Below are 20,643 nucleotides of genomic sequence, written 5' to 3'. Positions count from 1 at the left end.
TTAGCCTCCACAAGATAATGATCAGACATCCCTCCAGTTGCACCTCTCAGCACATTAACATCCAAAAGTCTCTCTTTCACGTGCCTGTCAGTTAACGCATAATCCAATAACGCCCTCTGGCCATCTCTCCTACTTACATACGTATACTTATGTATATCTCGCTTTTTAAACCAGGTATACCCAATCATCAGTCCTTTTTCAGCACATAAATCTACAAGCTCTTCACCATTTCCATTTACAACACTGAACACTCCATGTATACCAATTATTCCCTCAATTGCCACATTACTCACCTTTGCATTCAAATCACCCATCACTGTAACCCGGTCTTGTGCATCAAAACCACTAACACACTCATTCAGCTGCTCCCAAAACACTTGCCTCTCATGATCTTTTTTCTCATGCCCAGGTGCATATGCACCAATAATCATCCATCTCTCTCCATCAACTTTCAGTTTTACCCATATTAATCGAGAATTTAATTTCTTACATTCTATCACATACTCCCACAACTCCTGTTTCAGGAGTACTGCTACTCCTTCCCTTGCTCTTGTCCTCTCACTAACACCTGACTTTACTCCCAAGACATTCCCAAACCACTCTTCCCCTTTACCCTTTAGCTTCGTTTCACTCAGAGCCAAAACATCCAGGTTCCTTTCCTCAAACATACTACCTATCTCTCCTTTTTTCACGTCATGGTTACATCCACACACATTTAGACACCCTAATCTGAGTCTACGAGGAGGATGAGCACTCCCTGCGTGACTCCTTCTGTTTCCCATTTTTAGAAAGTTAAAATTCAAGGAGGGGAGGATTTCTGCCCCCCCGCTCCCATCCCCTCTATATATATCTATATATTTATATTTTTTTTTTCTTTTTTTTGCCTGTCGCTGTCTCCCGCATTTGTGAGGTAGCGCAAGGAAACAGACGAAAGAAATGGCCCAACCCACCCCCATACACATGTATATACATACACGTCCACACACGCAAATATACATATCTACACAGCTTTCCATGGTTCACCCCAGACGCTTCACATGCCTTGATTCAATCCACTGACAGCACGTCAACCCCAGTATACCACATCGATCCAATTCACTCTATTCCTTGCCCTCCTTTCACCCTCCTGCATGTTCAGGCCCCAATCACACAAAATCTTTTTCACGCCATCTTTCCACCTCCAATTTGGTCTCCCACTTCTCCTCGTTCCCTCCACCTCCAACACATATATCCTCTTGGTCAATCTTTCCTCACTCATTCTCTCCATGTGCCCAAACCATTTCAAAACACCCTCTTCTGCTCTCTCAGCCACACTCTTTTTATTTCCACACATCTCTCTTACCCTATCATTACTTACTCAATCAAACCACCTCATACCACACATTGTCCTCAAACATCTCATTTCCAGCACATCTACCCTCCTGCGCACAACTCTATCCATAGCCCACGCCTCGCAACCATACAACATATTTGGAACCACTATTCCTTCAAACATACCCATTTTTGCTTTCGGAGATAATGTTCTCGACTTCCACACATTCTTCAAGGCTCCCAGGATTTTCGCCCCCTCCCCCACCCTATGATTCACTTCCGCTTCCATGGTTCCATCCGCTGCCAGATCCACTCCCAGATATCTAAAACACTTTACTTCCTCCAGTTTTTCTCCATTCAAACTTACCTCCCAATTGACTTGACCCTCAACCCTACTGTACCTAATAACCTTGCTCTTATTCACATTTACTCTTAACTTTCTTCTTTCTCACACTTTACCAAACTCAGTCACCATCTTTTGCAGTTTCTCACATGAATCAGCCACCAGCGCTGTGTCATCAGCGAACAACAACTGACTCACTTCCCAAGCTCTCTCATCCACAACAGACTTCATACTTGCCTCTCTTTCCAAAACTCTTGCATTCACCTCCCTAACAACCCCATCCATAAACAAATTAAATAACCATGGAGACATCACACACCCCTGCCGCAAACCTACATTCACTGAGAACCAATCACTTTCCTCTCTTCCTACACTTACACATGCCTTACATCCTCGATAAAAACTTTTCACTTCTTCTAACAACTTCCCTCCCACACCATATATTCTTAATACCTTCCACAGAGCATCTCTATCAACTCTATCATATGCCTTCTCCAGATCCATAAATGCTACATACAAATCCATTTGCTTTTCTAAGTATTTCTCACATACATTCTTCAAAGCAAACACCTGATCCACACATCCTCTACCACTTCTGAAACCACACTGCTCTTCCCCAATCTGATGCTCTGTGCATGCCTTCACCCTCTCAATCAATACCCTCCCATACAATTTACCAGGAATACTCAACAAACTTATACCTCTGTAATTTGAGCACTCACTCTTATCCCCTTTGCCTTTGTACAATGGCACTATGCATGCATTCCGCCAATCCTCAGGCACCTCACCATGAGTCATACATACATTAAATAACCTTACCAACCAGTCAACAATACAGTCACCCCCTTTTTTAATAAATTCCACTGCAATACCATCCAAACCTGCTGCCTTGCTGGCTTTTATCTTCCGCAAATCTTTTATTACCTCTTCTCTGTTTACCAAATCATTTTCCCTAACCCTCTCACTTTGCACACCACCTCGACCAAAACACCCTATATCTGCCACTCAATCATCAAACACATTCAACAAACCTTCAAAATACTCACTCCATCTCCTTCTCACATCACCACTACTTGTTATCACCTCCCCATTAGCCCCCCTCACTGAAGTTCCCATTTGCTCCCTTGTCTTACGCACTTTATTTACCTCCTTCCAAAACATCTTTTTACTCTCCCTAAAATTTAATGATACTCTCTCACCCCAACTCTCATTTGCCCCCTTTTTCACCTCTTGCACCTTTCTCTTGACCTCTTGTCTCTTTCTTTTATACATCTCCCACTCAATTGCATTTTTTCCCTGCAAAAATCGTCCAAATGCCTCTCTCTTCTCTTTCACTAATAATCTTACTTCTTCATCCCACCACTCACTACCCTTTCTAATCAACCCACCTCCCATGCTTCTCATGCCACAAGAATCTTTTGCGCAATCCATCACTGCTTCCCTAGATACATCCCATTCCTCCCCCACTCCCCTTACTTCCATTGTTCTCACCTTTCTCCATTCTGTACTCAGTCTCTCCTGGTACTTCCTCACACAAGTCTCCTTCCCAAGCTCAATTACTCTCACCACCCTCTTCACCCCAACATTCACTCATCTTTTCTGAAAACCCATACATATCTTCACCTTAATCTCCACAAGATAAAGATCAGACATCCCTCCAGTTGCACCTCTCAGCACAATTACATCCAAAAGTCTCTCTTTCGCGCGCTTGTCAATTAACACGTAATCCAATAACGCTCTCTGGCCATCTCTCCTACTTACATACGTATACTTATGTATATCTCGCTTGTTAAACCAGGTGTTCCCAATCACCTGTCCTTTTTCACCACATAAATCTACAAGCTCTTCGCCATTTCCATTTACAACACTGAACACTCCATGTATACCAATTATTCCCTCAACTGCCACATTACTCCCCTTTGCATTCAAATCACCCATCACTATAACCCGGTCTCGTGCATCAAAACCACTAACACACTCTTTCAGCTGCTCCCAAAACACTTGCCTCTCATGATCTTTCTTCTCATGCCCAGGTGCATATGCACCAATAATCACCCATCTCTCTCCATCAACTTTCAGTTTTACCCATATTAATTGAGAATTTACTTTCTTACATTCTATCACATACTCCCACAACTCCTGTTTCAGGAGTACTGCTACTCCTTCCCTTGCTCTTGTCCTCTCACTAACCCCTGACTTTACTCCCAAGACATTCCCAAACCACTCTTCCCCATTACCCTTGAGCTTCGTTTCACTCATTGACAAAACATCCAGGTTCCTTTCCTGAAACATACTACCTATCTCTCCTTTTTTCACATCTTGGTTACATCCACACACATTTAGACACCCCAATCTGAGTCTACGAGGAGGATGAGCACTCCCCGCATGACTCCTTCTGTTTCCCATTTTTAGAAAGTTAAAATTACAAGGAGGGGAGGATTTCTGGCCCCCCGCTCTCATCCCCTCTAGTCGCCTTCTACTACACGTGAGGAATGCTTGGGAAGTATTCTTTCACCCCTCTCCTCAGGGATAATGTATATTTTTTTTTTTTTTGCCGCTGTCTCCCGCGATTGCGAGGTAGCGCAAGGAAACAGACGAAAGAAATGGCCCAACCTACCCCCATACACATGTATATACATACGTCCACACATGCAAATATACATACCTACACAGCTTTCCATGGTTTACCCCAGACGCTTGACATGCCGTGATTCAATCCACTGACAGCACGTCAACCCCGGTATACCACATCGATCCAATTCACTCTATTCCTTGCCCTCCTTTCACCTTCCTGCATGTTCAGGCCCCAATCACACAAAATCTTTTTCACTCCATCTTTCCACCTCCAATTTGGTCTCCCACTTCTCCTCGTTCCCTCCACCTCCGACACATATATCCTCTTGGTCAATCTTTCCTCACTCATTCTCTCCATGTGCCCAAACCATTTCAAAACACCCTCTTCTGCTCTCTCAACCACGCTCTTTTTATTTCCGCACATCTCTCTTACCCTTACGTTACTTACTCGATCAAACCACCTCACACCACACATTGTTCTCAAACATCTCATTTCCAGCACATCCATCCTCCTGCGCACAACTCTATCCATAGCCCACGCCTCGCAACCATACAACATTGTTGGAACCACTATTCCTTCAAACATACCCATTTTTGCTTTCCGAGATAATGTTCTCGACTTCCACACATTCTTCTAGGCTCCAAGGATTTTCGCCCCCTCCCCCACCCTATGATCCACTTCCGCTTCCATGGTTCCATCCGCTGCCAGATCCACTCCCAGATATCTAAAACACTTTACTTCCTCAAAAAAGTTTTTCTCCATTCAAACTTACCTCCCAATTGATTTGACCCTCAACCCTACTGTACCTAATAACCTTGCTCTTATTCACATTTACTCTTAACTTTCTTCTTTCACACACTTTACCAAACTCAGTCACCAGCTTCTGCAGTTTCTCACATGAATCAGCCACCAGCGCTCTATCATCAGCGAACAACAACTGACTCACTTCCCAAAATCTCTCATCCCCAACAGACTTCATACTTACCCCTCTTTCCAAAACTCTTGCATTCACCTCCCTAACAACCCCATCCATAAACAAATTAAACAACCATGGAGACATCACACACTGCCGCAAACCTACATTCACTGAGAACCAATCACTTTCCTCTCTTCCTACACGTACACATGCCTTACATCCTCGATAAAAACTTTTCACTGCTTCTAACAACTTGCCTCCCACACCATATATTCTTAATACCTTCCACAGAGCATCTCTATCAACTCTCTCATATGCCTTCTCCAGATCCATAAATGCTACATACAAATCCATTTGCTTTTCTAAGTATTTCTCACATACATTCTTCAAAGCAAACACCTGATCCACACATCCTCTACCACTTCTGAAACCACACTGCTCTTCCCCAATCTGATGCTCTGTACATGCCTTCACCCTATCAATCAATACCCTCCCATATAATTTACCAGGAATACTCAACAAACTTATACCTCTGTAATTTGAGCACTCACTCTTATCCCCTTTGCCTTTGTACAATGGCACTATGCACGCATTCCGCCAATCCTCAGGCACCTCACCATGAGTCATACATACATTAAATAACCTTACCAACCAGTCAACAATACAGTCACCCCCTTTTTTAATAAATTCCACTGCAATACCATCCAAACCTGCTGTCTTGCCGGCTTTCATCTTCCGCAAAGCTTTTACTACCTCTTCTCTGTTTACCAAATCATTTTCCCTAACCCTCTCACTTTGCACACCACCTCGACCAAGACACCCTATATCTGCCACTCTATCATCAGACACATTCAACAAACCTTCAAAATACTCACTCCATCTCCTTCTCACATCACCACTATATATATATATATATATATATATATATATATATATATATATATATATTTTTTTTTTTTTTTTTTCATACTATTCTCTATTTCCCGCGATAGCGAGGTAGCGTTAAGAACAGAGGACTGGGCCTTTGAGGGAATATCCTCACCTGGCCCTCTTCTCTGTTCCTTCTTTTGGAAAATTAAAAAAAAAATAAAAGAATGAGAGGGGAGGATTTCCAGCCGCCCGCTCCCTTCCCTTTTAGTCGCCTTCTACGACACACAGGGAATACGTGGGAAGTATTCTTTCTCCCCTATCCCCTATCATAGAAGGTGACTAAAAGGGGATGGAGTGGGGGGCTGGAAATACTCCCCTCTCATTCCTTTGTCGCTTTTCCCGCGTTTGCGAGGTAGCGCAAGGAAACAGACGAAAGAAATGGCACAACCCACCCCCCATACACATGTATATACATACACGTCCACACACGCAAATATACATACCTACACAGCTTTCCATGGTTTACCCCAGACGCTTCACATGCCTTGATTCAATCCACTGACAGCATGTCAACCCCAGTATACCACATCGATCCAGTTCACTCTATTCCTTGCCCTCCTTTCACCCTCCTGCATGTTCAGGCCCCGATCACACAAAAGACGGCAGTTAAGTATAATAAGAAAAAATGAGTGGATGGTCCGTTCTTCATGTGTTTCCTGGCACTACCTCACCGACATGGCAAACACTGATTGTGTATGATAGGTAAATCCTGTTCTCTTTTAATATGTTATTGGACTACATAGATCTGTGTACCTAATCTCTTTTGAAAATGCTAGCTAGCTGTTATTAGTCAGTGCATGTAATATGCATTTGACTGGCTTTTTTCTTTATGTTTATGGTCTGTTTGGTGACTGTGGAATATCCTAACAAAACAAATACTTTTGCTGGATTTAAGGCTACTGCACCCTTTTACAGGTATGGACTACATATCAAGAGCCAGAACTGCCTTGTATTCAAATGGCTACCAGCCTGTTGCAGATGAGTTGAACTGCTATTTAGATCATCCTAGTCCCTTCTTAAAGAAGTTCAATGAATATTCACGTGTTAAGGGACGAAGGTAAGAATTGACTTAACGTAGCATGAACATTTAATATGAAGATCAACTCTTCCTATAATGTAGTGTATGCTTTGTGTATGATAGATTAAATATCTTTTTGTATATCCATTCCCAAATCCACCTAATAGATTGAATACAGTGCATGCAATACCTGCATAGCCTCTCATATAACTCGCATACCTCTTAAGTTCATGCCTAGAGTGACAACCCATTCACTGTAGCCAGATTGTATACTTCACTTCATTCTAATTTATGTTCACTGCAACTAGGGTTTAAACCTTTGCCTCATGGCAAGATGTACAGCCACTAATGCTTGTAGTTGCTTTACCAGATATTGCACACTAAAAATCTGTTCATGCACTAAGCCATTCTATGTAGAGATGTCAAGGAGGCTTCTATGAGGTCTGTTTTCCCATGTTATAATTTGAGAAGCTATGACACTCTTGCAAAGCATGTTAGTGATAAAAACCTTTAGCAATCATGTTTATTTGTGATAAAAACACACCCAGAAATACAACACACCTCACTGTGTATGCCAGCTATTGTTCTTGGCATACCTCATATGCTTGGCAGCAGAATATAGCATATGTAAGTGTTGTTTCACTAGGTTGAGTTATATGCCATTTTGATTAGAAAATAATGCTTCAGCGACTGTAATAACACAGTTGAGATATTGGGTAAGAATGTTTTAAGATATACTCTTACAGATTGTGCAGTTGATATAATAACTGCTGCAGTGGAAGAGTTAAAGAAAAACATTAACTTCCTCCATTGTGAAACTGCTTCTTACTTTTTCACTTTACATGCTAAGTTGATGTATTACAATGCTCAAAGTTACATTTTTCATCTACTTTTGTACACAGTTCTCTTGAGCAGGTTTTTACATGGTGAATGAATTGATAATCATCTACATTTACAATGTATGCAAAAATCCATGTCTGTCTTCTCGTACATTTTCAGAGGTGCAGTTGCACTTGCATTTTAATTGATGTCTTGAATGAGGCAAGGTACTGATGAGGTGCTGCAGGTAGCATGTGCCTGATCATACATTTTGAGTGCCCCGTGTACCTAGAAATCTCATGTGTACCCACAGTTTCTTGCATGTAGGGGAGAATTTGGGCTTTTTCCTTCTTAGAAAGACAAGAGTGATTCATCTTGAAGCATATATGAAAGAAATACAGCACTCAGAATCAAAATTCACAAAAGAAAGTGGCTGCTAGGAAGATTGAGGAAAGAATGTCATTCCCTCATGTTAGACTGAGGCACACTAAGGTGGGTTACTGGTGCTCACACCATTAGAAACATGCACATCAGTGACCAGATGTATGATTATTTCATCCTGAGAGCATCACATGCTTGTTCTCACTGTGCATTCTCTGTGAATTGTCTTTGAAAATTTATGGGGGTGCAGACAGTGTCTTTTGCAGACACTGAATTTGAATAGATACAGCAAAGATAGCTAAAGGAGATTGAGTGTATTGATAAGATAATTTTACCTTTGACTCCCGACACAAGTGTTTTTTCTTCCCAGATGAGTTGAGGACAATATCACTTGCTTCGTGGTTGTTTTATTAGAGCTTTAGCGCTACTTTTCCAATGCAGGAAATGGCAGTTTAGTATGAAATAAAAAGGAATAGAGAGGAATCCAAATAGCAACAGACCATTGGTTCCTTTCAAGACTGTTTTTTACAGTGAAGAATATCAGAAACTCGCTGAATAGTGTGGTGAAAGTTAGAAGGTATAAAGATTATTCAAAGAGGGTAACCTGCTAATTGTCAGTATGGCCAAGGCGATGCAAATAATGTAAGTTATGGACTTGAAGTACAATAATCATAAAGTCTGTTCTTAAGTGTATCGATAGTTCTCCTTTCAACCACTGTAATTGGCAAATTACTCCATATGTTAACACTCCTGTAGAAGAAAAAGTACATAGTCTCATTCAAGGTAAAATGTTTTCCCACGAGTTTGTATTCATTACTGCGAGTAAAATCAGATGAATCAAGTCTCAAGTAACTTGATAAATCAAGATTATCAAAGCCTTCTGTCATTTTGAATACTTTTATTTGATCACCTCTAGCCTTCTCTTTTTGAAACTATGTAGATTCAAGTCATTAAGTCTGCTCTAGTAAGATTTGTTTGTCAGCGAGAATCATATTGGCAGCTTGACACTATGTTTTTCTTTTATTAGTTAGAGTAAGGATGATTTCCATGGACTAAAATTTGAAGGCCCTGCTTATGAATATAAGAATTTTGTTCATTCTTTTTACTGCTTCTGTGCAATGCTAACATGGTTTTAGGTCACCAAAGATTATTATGCCAAAGTCTTTGTCCTCGTTTACCTTTTGCAATGCAACACAATTTGTGCTGTAGCTTGCCTTTTCATTTTTGCTACTAAAATGTAAATCTTTGCACTTATTGATACTAGAATTCATTATCCATCTATGAGCCTAGTCCACATCAGTTTGCTAATATCATTTTGAAGTTGTAGACATTTAAGATCATTCATAAATTTATTTCCAGCTTTGTGTCATCAGAGAATTAGAAAATTATGATATCTATTAATGCAGTCCAAAATCAATACTGTAACATTAATATATGTGAGAAAGAGAACCAGTCCCATGACTTGACTGATCCTTGTGACACTCCAGTTGTTATGTCTTACCATTCTGTGGCTTGACCATTAATCAGAGGTCTTTTTTTATGGCTAGTCAACCTGTTTCCTATTCACTGAAATACACTCCCATCAGTGCCATGTGACTCAGTTTTTTATAGTAACCTCCGATGTGGAACCTTATCAAATACCTTTGGAAAATCTAGATAGATGACACCATCTGCTTTATTTTCATTGTAAATTTTTATTTTATAACATTAAAAAAATCAAGAGTAAGTGATTTCTGTGAAAACCATGTTGAGAATTGTTTATTAAATGATGGTTTCCATAAGTTTTCCAGCGACAGATATTAAGCTAATTGAACAATAATTTCCAGGCAGTGACTTGTTACCTTTTTGAATATTGGTCTTACATTGGCAAACTCCCATTCATCTGGAATTTTTCTTGTAGCAAGTGACTTGTTGAAAAGGGCAGTCAAAGGCTTAACTGTCTCAATTTTTGCTTTTTTTAGTGTCCTTAAATAAAAGTGGTAAGGGACCTCCATTTTATTAATTTTTATGTTTATTGCTGATAGTAAGTCTTCAGTTTTAAGTCAGTTTGTTGAAGAAGGTTGTGTCTTTGATCATGAGTGTAGATGTAAAAAAGTAATTTGAAGATTTTTTCCATGGCTGCATTGTCTTGAACGAAATCCTGTTTTCCATAATTGATGGAATAATTGAGGAGGTAATGACTCTCTTGCTTCTGATATAACTGTAAAATTCCTTATGGTTTCTTTTGCTATTTTCAGCAATATATGCTTCATATTGACATTTACTATGTCATATAACTCTCTTACTCTATTAATGCAGACTCTAGATAACTTACTCAATTATGTTGGTTATTGGTTCCTTTGAGTTTCCTTTGAGTTACTTTCTTAGACAAAAAGTACTGTTATATTTGAATATTCCACTACCTTGGTTTCACTCTAGAAATAGACCACCTACTTCGCATCAGCATGAATGTTCTCTCTACTGCTTAGATTTTACTGAAGCTTTACCAAGCTACATTCATGTCATTTTCATTGACTGTATCATCCTTGGTTTGCTTGTCAAGAGCAATGCAAAGATCATTATAATTTTTATGTTTAAAATCAGGTGTTTTATTGCAAATGCTGTGTTGACCTACATTACATGCTGTGTTGAAAGCATCTGCAAAAGTAATTTATTGATGATCACTGGTCCCAAAATTTTTCTTAAACATCAACATTATTAACGAGATCCTCATTTGTATACAGAACTAAATTTAATTTATTCTTGTCTCAACTGGGTTTCTTGACTAATTAGATTATGGCTTTATCAAGCAAATTTTGATAGAGTCTACATCTGGAGCTACTGGACAGGTCTTCTCCCCATTTAGATACTGGTGTAATAAAATCTCGTCTACCTCTGGCTTTTGTGTGGCGTGCCAATAAACTAGTCCTGCTGTTATTTTCTTATGTTCTTTATCTTTAATTTCTCCTAAAATGAAGTCAACATTATCATCAGCTACAACAGCTTTTACTATGGGGTTTAGATACAATTTACCAAAGAGCAAAAAACCGTCACCTTCTTTGTTTCCCCTATTCCCATTAAACAGGGTGTACCCTGGAAATGATATTTTTTTTCATAAAAGAATTTTTTTTTTGCTCCTTCTTCTATATTTAAGATGTATTTCAGAGTTTCGGAGACTGATATGGCAAGAGCTGTTGGGTGAAATGATGAATTTTTCCTTTGGCTGCAAACTTTTGATTATCATATTTCAAGCATTGTTCTGCTAGCTCATCTGAACACAATTTCAGCAGATTTTGCATGCAATGTATTCTTGTATATTTTGGCTACTTTCATCATAGTGTTTTTGGGTTTTGTCACACCTAACCTGCACTAGCTCTTTTCTCCTATATTTTCCTAAGTATGTTGATGATTATTAATTCATGTGTAAAGTAAGAACAATCTTTTGAGAATTATGTAGAAAAATATATGAAACTGTAGTGTACTGTGTAATATTTTTATTCTTCAAAACCCCTATTTTTTGGCCTAGATATGGCTCAGAAGGTACACTACTGATTTGCTTATTGAAGACAATTATATTCTAAGTCTTTGTAGACAAAATAATGGGAGATTTAGGTGCTGCTCTCAGTTAATGTGAATAGTCATCATTTTATACAGAGTAGATATTCAGTCTGTGAATTGCTTACTGTTAGAAAAGTCAATTGTGGTGCTTTTAGAGCCTGTAAAGTTACTGATTTTAGGTTTATCATATAATTTTTGGTAGAAAAGCCAGATGTTTGACCAAGAAGTATCCTCAGCATGTGCCTATGTACCCTTGAAAAGTTTCTTGATTCAGGTTTTTTCTTTACATTATTATTTTTCATATTGTATATAGACTGCTTATGTATAAACTGTATCCTTAGTTTGCACATCTGTGCTCATAAAAGTTTCTTTGCTCAAAATTTTTCTTTGCATTTTTTTTTTTTTTGTATTGTATATAGATTGCATGAATGATGTCCTCTTTAATATCAATATCATTTTGTTTCAAGAAATATGTTTCCTATAAAATACACATAGCATACTAATTTTGCTTATTCGTATCTTCATGTTGTAGGTATAAACGTCGGGAAAATGAAACTTTTGGCAGCTACGAGCATCAAGAAAAACAAATTGAGGAATATGAACAAAATGGCATTCAAAATAGCAATTCACTTGAATGTATTCAGAACTCTTGTGAAGAAAATAAATTCAGGAAGATAAAGAATGAAACTGACCCTTTGTCCCTGGTTGATGGAAAAGAACAGTATAATGTTGAATCTCAGGTTGGCAGAATATTCACAAATAGAATGGAAACCCAAAGTTGTGAAAACTTGGTAAATATTCCCTCACCAGTGTGTGATGTATCCTTTGATGAACATGGTATCCTGCCAACAAGTACTCAGGTTAGAGATAAGATTCCTGGGAATTCACCAGTGTGTGATGTATCCTTTGATGAATGTGATATCCTACTAACAAGTACTCAGGTTAAAGATAAGAATCCTGGGAATCCTCTGTTTCTAAAAAGAGCTTGTCTTGCTGTAGATCCTCTTCATAATGGCAGTTTCATTGGTTGTTCGAGAACAAGTCCTGTGGTAGATGTCAATTCTGCTGATCCACTGTGTATGGAGAATGCTAAAAATTGGGCAGAGTCACCCCATAAACAGAAACAAACGTTATGTGGTAGTGAAATTCAGACTGAAATTGGTTGGAAAGAAATGAATTCAGGAAACATTTCTCAAAACAATAGACTACATGCAGTTGAAGATAGAAGAGATGAAACGAGCAATGAGACAGAAGTAGTAGCAGAAAATACTGGCAGTAGCAGCATAGTTTTCCCCCCAAAACAGGAATCCGAAATGCATAATGCACCTGATATGGTACAGTCTTCCCCAAACATTGCTCAGAGTTTCTCATTTGAGGCAGATAATTTCCTCAGTACAGTTGATATATGTAATGAACCAGAATTACATGACAATTCTAAGCCACAGCAGGATAAAAGAAGTGAAAGCAGAAGTAATGAACCAGAATTACTAGACACTTCTAAGCCACAGCAGGATAAAAAAAGTGAAAGCAAAATTATGTCTATTGATAAAAAAACTAAAAGGCATTTACTGAGGAGAAAAAGAAAGCCAATGACTTTGATATCTAGTTGTCCAACTTCCCCAAATCACGAACAGCAGAATAGGGACCTAGATATGAATGTAGTGGAAGAAAATTATGATCCTCAGTCTCAGTATTACTGTAGCTTTAGTGATAACTTAAGAACCCAGTATAATTCAAATACTTTCTCAAGTACAAATTATACAGCCAACCAGATTAGTCATGATGAAGAAGTAAAATGCTCAGTTGTATCTGGTGGAACAAAAATACTCCACACTCCTGGACTGGATGTAAGTGATGGTAGAAACTGTTATGGTAATGAAGATTTGCTGCAAGAAAACTACATGAAGAATTCAAGTAATCAAGGTAATTATTTTCTTGAGGACATTAGTGGTAATAAGACAAGTGTTCCTAATTCTGGAATATCAAGGGAAAAAACAGAAAATTCTCATAATTTGAGACCGAATCATCATCATAGGTTTGATTCATATGGAAATTCAAGTGAAGAAGCAGAAAGCTCCATTCCTTGTGGACAAAAGTGGTGCAAGTCTGGTAGATACCTAGCAGAGAACTCACAAGAGCAAGGGAACACTCTTTCTCCAGAAAAAGTAGAGAAGGTTAGAGATGATAACTTTTACTTACAGAGTACACCTTTACCATCAGATTTAAGTCCCTGTGCCTTTGTACCTTTTAGGCATGAATCTTTCAAAAACAATGACATGGTTGTTGAAGAAACTCTTACTCAGTTGAGTATGAATGATGTAGATGGTATTCACATAATTCCAGAAACCCAAAGTCAGGTCACAGAAGATGAGAAAAACCTTTTACAAATGGAGACTTTAGCTGGAGGTTTGTCAAAAGTCACCACTTCAAATGATCAGAAAGCCAGTGAGCAAAGCAAAAGGATTGCTGAAAATAGTGAGATAGAATATTCATCCTCTGAAAATGAAATCATAGGCACTCCAATGAAGGATGATGTAGCAGGCACACAGGAAAGTGTAACTAGCTTGACATTTTCCTTAACTCCAGGACAGCGAGTACCTCAGTATGATGGACAAAATGCTCAAGAATTTTATTCATTCATGGATCTTGACTGGAAAATAGACATCGATGGATTTTGTTTGACTAAGGAAGAATTATGTCAAGATGATGAGTCACTTTTTGTGAGAGACTATCAAAATGGGACTTTGATTTACAGACCTCATACAGTGTCAGCAAATGCATCTTTTGCCTCAGAGCATCAATCTAATGATCTGCAGCACCATCAGCCAGTCACTTCTCCAAGACAAGTACCAAAAATGTACAGTGATGATGGTACAGATGAAATGAACTTTTCAAAGAGCACTGTGGAAAGAGTTATTCGCTCATTAGGTTCTAATACATCATTAGCCAGTGAAGTTTCAAAAGATGAAGACAGTAACAGTGAATACTGTATAGGACCCACTCATGGTGATTTTAATACCTTATCAAAAAGACAGATGATACATCAGAGTATGTCATGTGATAGTCTGTCACTTGGAAATAATGTGCCTGAGAGTATAGGTGAAACTGACTCAGAAATCTCTGATTTATATGAGTCTTTGCCAGCATTGCGTGAATCATTTCAGTCAAATACTCTATATTCACCAAAGACCCCTGTTAAAGAGGAAGATTATGTGAATGAGGAAAATGTTTCGGAGTTAACTCCTTTGTCTGCCTTGCATTTAACTGGCAAAGAAAAACTGGAGCTTTCATCCCAACCATCAAATGAGAGTGATGCAAATTGTCAGGAATCAATAAGTATGAGCCTTTCTGGTTTTACTCCCAATAAAACTTTGGTTACAACAGATGAAGTATTTCCTCCTAAAATAGGATTTGCAGATCAAGATAAAGTAATGAGCAAACGACCGATGGTGTGCATACCACGTAGTGTTTATGAAAATACAATTTGTACTCATGACACCCTTTACAGGATTGTAAATGACAGTGCAACTGACAAACCCAATATGGATGATCATTGTCATCAGGATGAAACTAAAGAAGATTTGAATATCTCTTTGAAAATAAATGATCAGAGAGAAGTTAATGTTGCTCAGATTGAGGATGAAATTTTAGAAAATTATGTTGAAAATGAAAGTATTTCTGATGATCATTGTCATCAGGATGAAAATAAAGATATAAGCAGTCTTTTGAAAATAAATGATCAGGAAAAAGTTATTAGTGCACAGGTTGAGGATGAAATTTTAGAAAATAATGCTGAAAATGAAAGAATTTCAAATGTAACTGTAAGTGATTGTAAGGACAAAAGTGATTTTGAATATAAATCTTTTGAGATACTTGAAACAGTAGCAGAAACCAGATCAGAGAAGAATACAAGGAGAAAGAAAGCTGTGAGAAAAAAAAGAAAGAGAAACTTAACAGATGAATTTACAAACAGTGTGAATCATGATAATATGATGATGAGAAAGCATGTGCAGTGTTGTGGAAATTGTAAGGATACAGTCGATTATTTTCAAGATAAGGATGAAAGAATGTGTAATGATACTAACTTTAGAGTTGAATGCAATTTAGAGCATAAATCTACTGAAGAAGAAAGTGACACATTGAATAAACAACAAAAACTTGTTTCATGTAGAAAGCAAGATGCAGTCCCACTGGAAAGTGAAGCTAATAAGAATGCAAAGAAAAGAAAGTTTTCAGAGGAGGCAACTACCAGAATGACTGCACATGAATTAGTAAACCATTTGACTGGGAATTGCAAGGTAAAAGAACATCAGAGGTACTCAGAAAGTAAGCATTCAGTGAAAAATCAGAAAGTAATTGATTTTGGGCTTGGAGCTAATAAGAATGCAAAGAAAAGAAAGTTTTCAAAGAGATCAACTACCACATTGACTGCAGATGAATTAATAAACTATTTGAATGAGAAATACAGGATAAGAAAACATCAGAGGAACTATAGAATGAAGCATTTTGTGAAAATTGGCAGCAAGATAGATCAGAAAGTAATTGATTTTTGGCTGGAATGTACTCATGATCTCCCCCTCCCTGATATTATAGAGACTAATGGCACAAAGATTTTAGATAAGAGTCTGAAGAAAATTAAGACATTTAAGGTACTTACTAGATATCAGATACATGAAGAACAGAAAAAAAAATTTGAAATGTCTTGCATTGAAGATTTACCACTTCCTGATATCTCGATTGATATGAAAAAAACAAAGAGAAATCCTCCTGAGAAATCAGAAAAGTCTTCGGAATTATTTTTTAAACAAGACTTTAGAAAAGTTTCAAGTACAAATGAGCAAATAAAAGTTTCTCAGTGTCTAGCTTGTCAAGAAAACAAAACTGACATTCAGTTTGTAGCAAAATGTCATGAAAAAGAGTATGATTTAAAAGATAGTTCAGTGCCAATGCAGAGATTCAAGGAGATACAGAAAACAACCATAGAGGGGAGGGCCCAGGAAAAGAATGATGGATATGATTTTGTTGAGGGTGGCAGCAAAAATGTTGATGAACCAGTGATTGCAAGTGAAAAGAGGAAAAGAAGACATTGGAATGTGGTTTCATGTTGGAAAAAAGTTAAGAAAAAGAATGAAAATATGTAATTAGCTTATGAACTATGCCAGCCAACTAACGATGGAAACAAACAGAAGATAAGAAATTGCCTTAAATTGACATTGACAATTATAAGGTGTAGTTGTATGCTGAAGTATGTGAAAGTAACATTGCTGATACAGAGGATGTTAGTTTATTTTTAAAGAAGAAACCACCCATCCATAAACAAATTAAACAACCATGGTGACATCACACACTGCTGTAGAGCGACCTTCACTGGGAACCAATCACTTCCCTCTCTTTCTGCTCATACACATGCCTTACAACTTTGATAAAAACCTCTTACCTCCCACATCATATATTCTTAAGACCTTCCACAGAGCATCTCTATCAACCCTATCATATGCCTTCACCAGATCAATCAATGCCACATACAAATATGTGTTTTTCTAAGTATTTTTCTAAGTATTTCTCACACATTTTTCAAAGTAAAAACCAGATCCACACATCCTCTACCACATCTAAAAACCACACTGCTCCTCATAAGCTGATGCTCTGTACATGCTTTCACCCACTCACACAGTACCCTCCCAAGCAATTTTTCAGGTATACTTAACAAACTTATGCCTTTTCAATTTGAACACTCACATTTATCCTCTTTGCCATTGTACAGTGGCATTCTGCCAACCCTCACGCATTTCACTGTGATCCGTACTTTTGCTAGATATCCTTACCAACCAATCAACAACTCAGTCACCCCCTTTCTTAATATATTCAACTGCAATACCATCCAAACCCACCACCTTGCTGGATTTCATTTTCCACAAGGCTTTCACCACCTCTTCTCTCTCCACCAAACCACTCTCCCTGATTCTCTCACTTCACACATCACCACAACCAAAACACCCTACATTTGCCACTATCATCAAACACATTCAACAGTCCTTCAAAATACTCACTCCATATACTCCTCACTCGATCACTTATTATTTCTTCCTCCCTTTTCCCCCTTCACCGATGATCCCATTTGTTCTCTTATCTTTCGTACATTGTTTACCTTCTCTCAAAACATCTTTTTTTATTATTTTTTATTATTTTGCTTTGTTGCTGTCTCCCGCATTAGCGAGGTAGCGAAAGGAAACAGATGAAAGAATGGCCCAACACACCCGCATACACATGTATATACATACACATCCACACACGCAAATATACATACCTATACATCTCAACATACATATATATATACACACACAGACATATACATATATACACATGTACATAATTCATACTGTCTGCTTTTATTCATTCCCATCGCCACCTCGCCACACATGCAATAACAACCCCCTCCCCCTCATGTGTGCGAGGTAGCGCTAGGAAAAGACAACAAAGGCCCCATTCGTTCACAGTCAGTCTCTAGCTATCATGTAGTAATGCACTGAAACCACAGCTCTCTTTCCACATCCAGGCCCCAAAGAACTTTCCATGGTTTACCCCAGACACTTCACATGCCCTGGTTCAATCCATTGACAGCACGTTGACCCCAGAATACCACATTGTTCCAATTTACTCTTTTCCTTGCATGCCTTTCACCCTCATGCATGTTCAGGCCCCGATCACTCAAAATCTTTTTCACTCCATCTTTCCACCTCCAATTTGGTCTCCCACTTCTCCTCGTTCCCTCCACCTCTGACACATATATCCTCTTGGTCAATCTTTCCTCACTCATTCTCTCCATGTGACCAAACCATTTCAAAACGCCCTCTTCTGCTCTCTCAACCACACTCTTTTTATTACCACACATCTCTCTCACCCTATTATTACTTACTCGATCAAACCACCTCACACCACATACTGTCCTCAAACATCTCATTTCCAGCACATCCACCCTCCTGCACACAACTCTATCCATAGCCCACGCCTCGCAACCATATAACATTGTTGGAAAAACTATTCCTTCAAACATACCCATTTTTGCTTTCTGAGATAATGTTCTAGACTTCCACACATTCTTCAAGGCTCCCAGAATTTTCGCCCCCTCCCCCACCCTATGATTCACTTCCGCTTCCATGGTTCCATCCGCTGTCAAATCCACTCCCAGATATCTAAAACACTTCACTTCCTCCAGTTTTTCTCCATTCAAACTTACCTCCCAATTGAGTTGATCCTCAACCCTACTGTACCTAATAACCTTGCTCTTATTCACATTTACTCTCAACTTTCTTCTTTCACACACTTTACCAAACTCAGTCACCAGCTTCTGCAGTTTCTCACATGAATCGGCCACCAGCGCTGTATCATCAGTGAACAACAACTGACTCACTTGCCAAGCTCTTTCATCCACAACAAACTGCATACTTGCATCTCTTTTCAAAACCCTTGCATTCACCTCCCTAACAACCCCATAATAATCAAATTTAACAACCATGGAGACATCACACACCCCTGCCGCAAACCAACATTCACTGAGAACCAATCACTTTCCTCTCTTCCTAAACGTACACATGCCTTACATCCTCGATAAAAACTTTTCACTGCTTCTAACAACTTGCCTCCCACACCATATATTCTTAGTACCTTCCACAGAGCATCTCTATCAACTCTTATCATATGCCTTCTCCAGATCCATAAATACTACACACAAATCCATTTGCTTTTCTAAGTATTTCTCACATATATTCTTCAAAGCAAACACGTGATCGACACATCCTCTGCCACTTCTGAAACCACACTGCTCTTCCCCAGTCTGATGCTCTGTACATGCCTTCACCCTCTCAATCAATACCCTCCCATATAATTTCACAGGAATACTCAACAAACTTATACCTCTGTAATTTGAGCACTCACCTTTTTCCCCTCTGCCTTTGTGCAATGGCACTATGCAAGCCTTCTGCCAATCCTCAGGCATGAATCATATATACATTAAATAACCTTACCAACCAGTCAACAATACAGTCACCCCCTTTTTTAATAAATTCCACTGCAGTGCCATCCAAAGCCGCTGCCTTGCCGGCTTTCATCTTCCGGAAAGCTTTTACTACCTCTTCTCTGTTTACCAAATCATCCTCCCTAACCCTCTCACTTTGCACACCACCTCGACCAAAACACCCTATATCTGCCACTCTATCATCAGACACATTCAACAAACCTTCAAAATACTCTCTCCGTCTCCTCACGTCACCACTACTTGTTATCACCTCCCCATTAGCCCCCTTCACTGAAGTTCCCATTTGCTCCCTTGTCTTACACACTTTATTTACCTCCTTCCAAAACATCTTTTTATTCTCCCTAAAATTTAATGATACTCTCTCACCCCAACTCTCATTTACCCTCTTTTTCACCTCTTGTACCTTTCTCTTGACCTCCTGTCTCTTTCTTTTATACATCTCCCAGCCATTTGCATTATTTCCCTTTAAAAATCATCCAAATGCCTCTCTCTTCTCTTTCACTAATAATCTTACTTCTTCATCCTACCACTCACTACCCTTTCTAATCTGCACACCTCCCACGCTTCTCATGCCTCAAGCATCTTTTGCGCAAGCCATATTTGCTTCCCTAAATACATCCCATTCCTCCCCCACTCCCCTTACCTCCTTTGTTCTCACCTTTTTCCATTCTGTATTCAGTCTCTCCTGGTACTTCCTCACACAAGTCTCCTTCCCAAGTTCACTTACTCTCACCACTCTCTTCACCCCAACATTCTCTCTTCGTTTCTGAAAACCTCT

General features: G+C 38.8%; 1 protein-coding gene across 2 annotated transcripts in view; it reads left to right on the top strand.

Annotated features, from left to right (window-relative positions):
• The window catches only part of LOC139750829 (uncharacterized), a 210,227-nt gene extending 193,118 nt beyond the window's left edge, over positions 1-17,109 (top strand). For both annotated transcript variants that reach the window (XM_071665603.1, XM_071665602.1), the window contains exons 12-13: positions 6,991-7,132; positions 12,363-17,109. In XM_071665603.1, the coding sequence (XP_071521704.1) occupies positions 6,991-7,132; positions 12,363-16,971 (4,751 nt within the window). In that variant the 3' untranslated portion in view covers positions 16,972-17,109. The remainder of the gene's footprint in view (positions 1-6,990; positions 7,133-12,362) is intronic.
• The last annotated feature ends 3,534 nt before the right edge of the window (positions 17,110-20,643 follow it).

Source organism: Panulirus ornatus, chromosome 10 (genome assembly GCF_036320965.1).
Source record: "Panulirus ornatus isolate Po-2019 chromosome 10, ASM3632096v1, whole genome shotgun sequence".
Taxonomy (NCBI): domain Eukaryota; kingdom Metazoa; phylum Arthropoda; class Malacostraca; order Decapoda; family Palinuridae; genus Panulirus; species Panulirus ornatus.
The sequence above is the reverse complement of the archived record's forward strand: the minus strand, read 5'-3'. Positions and strand labels throughout refer to the sequence as shown.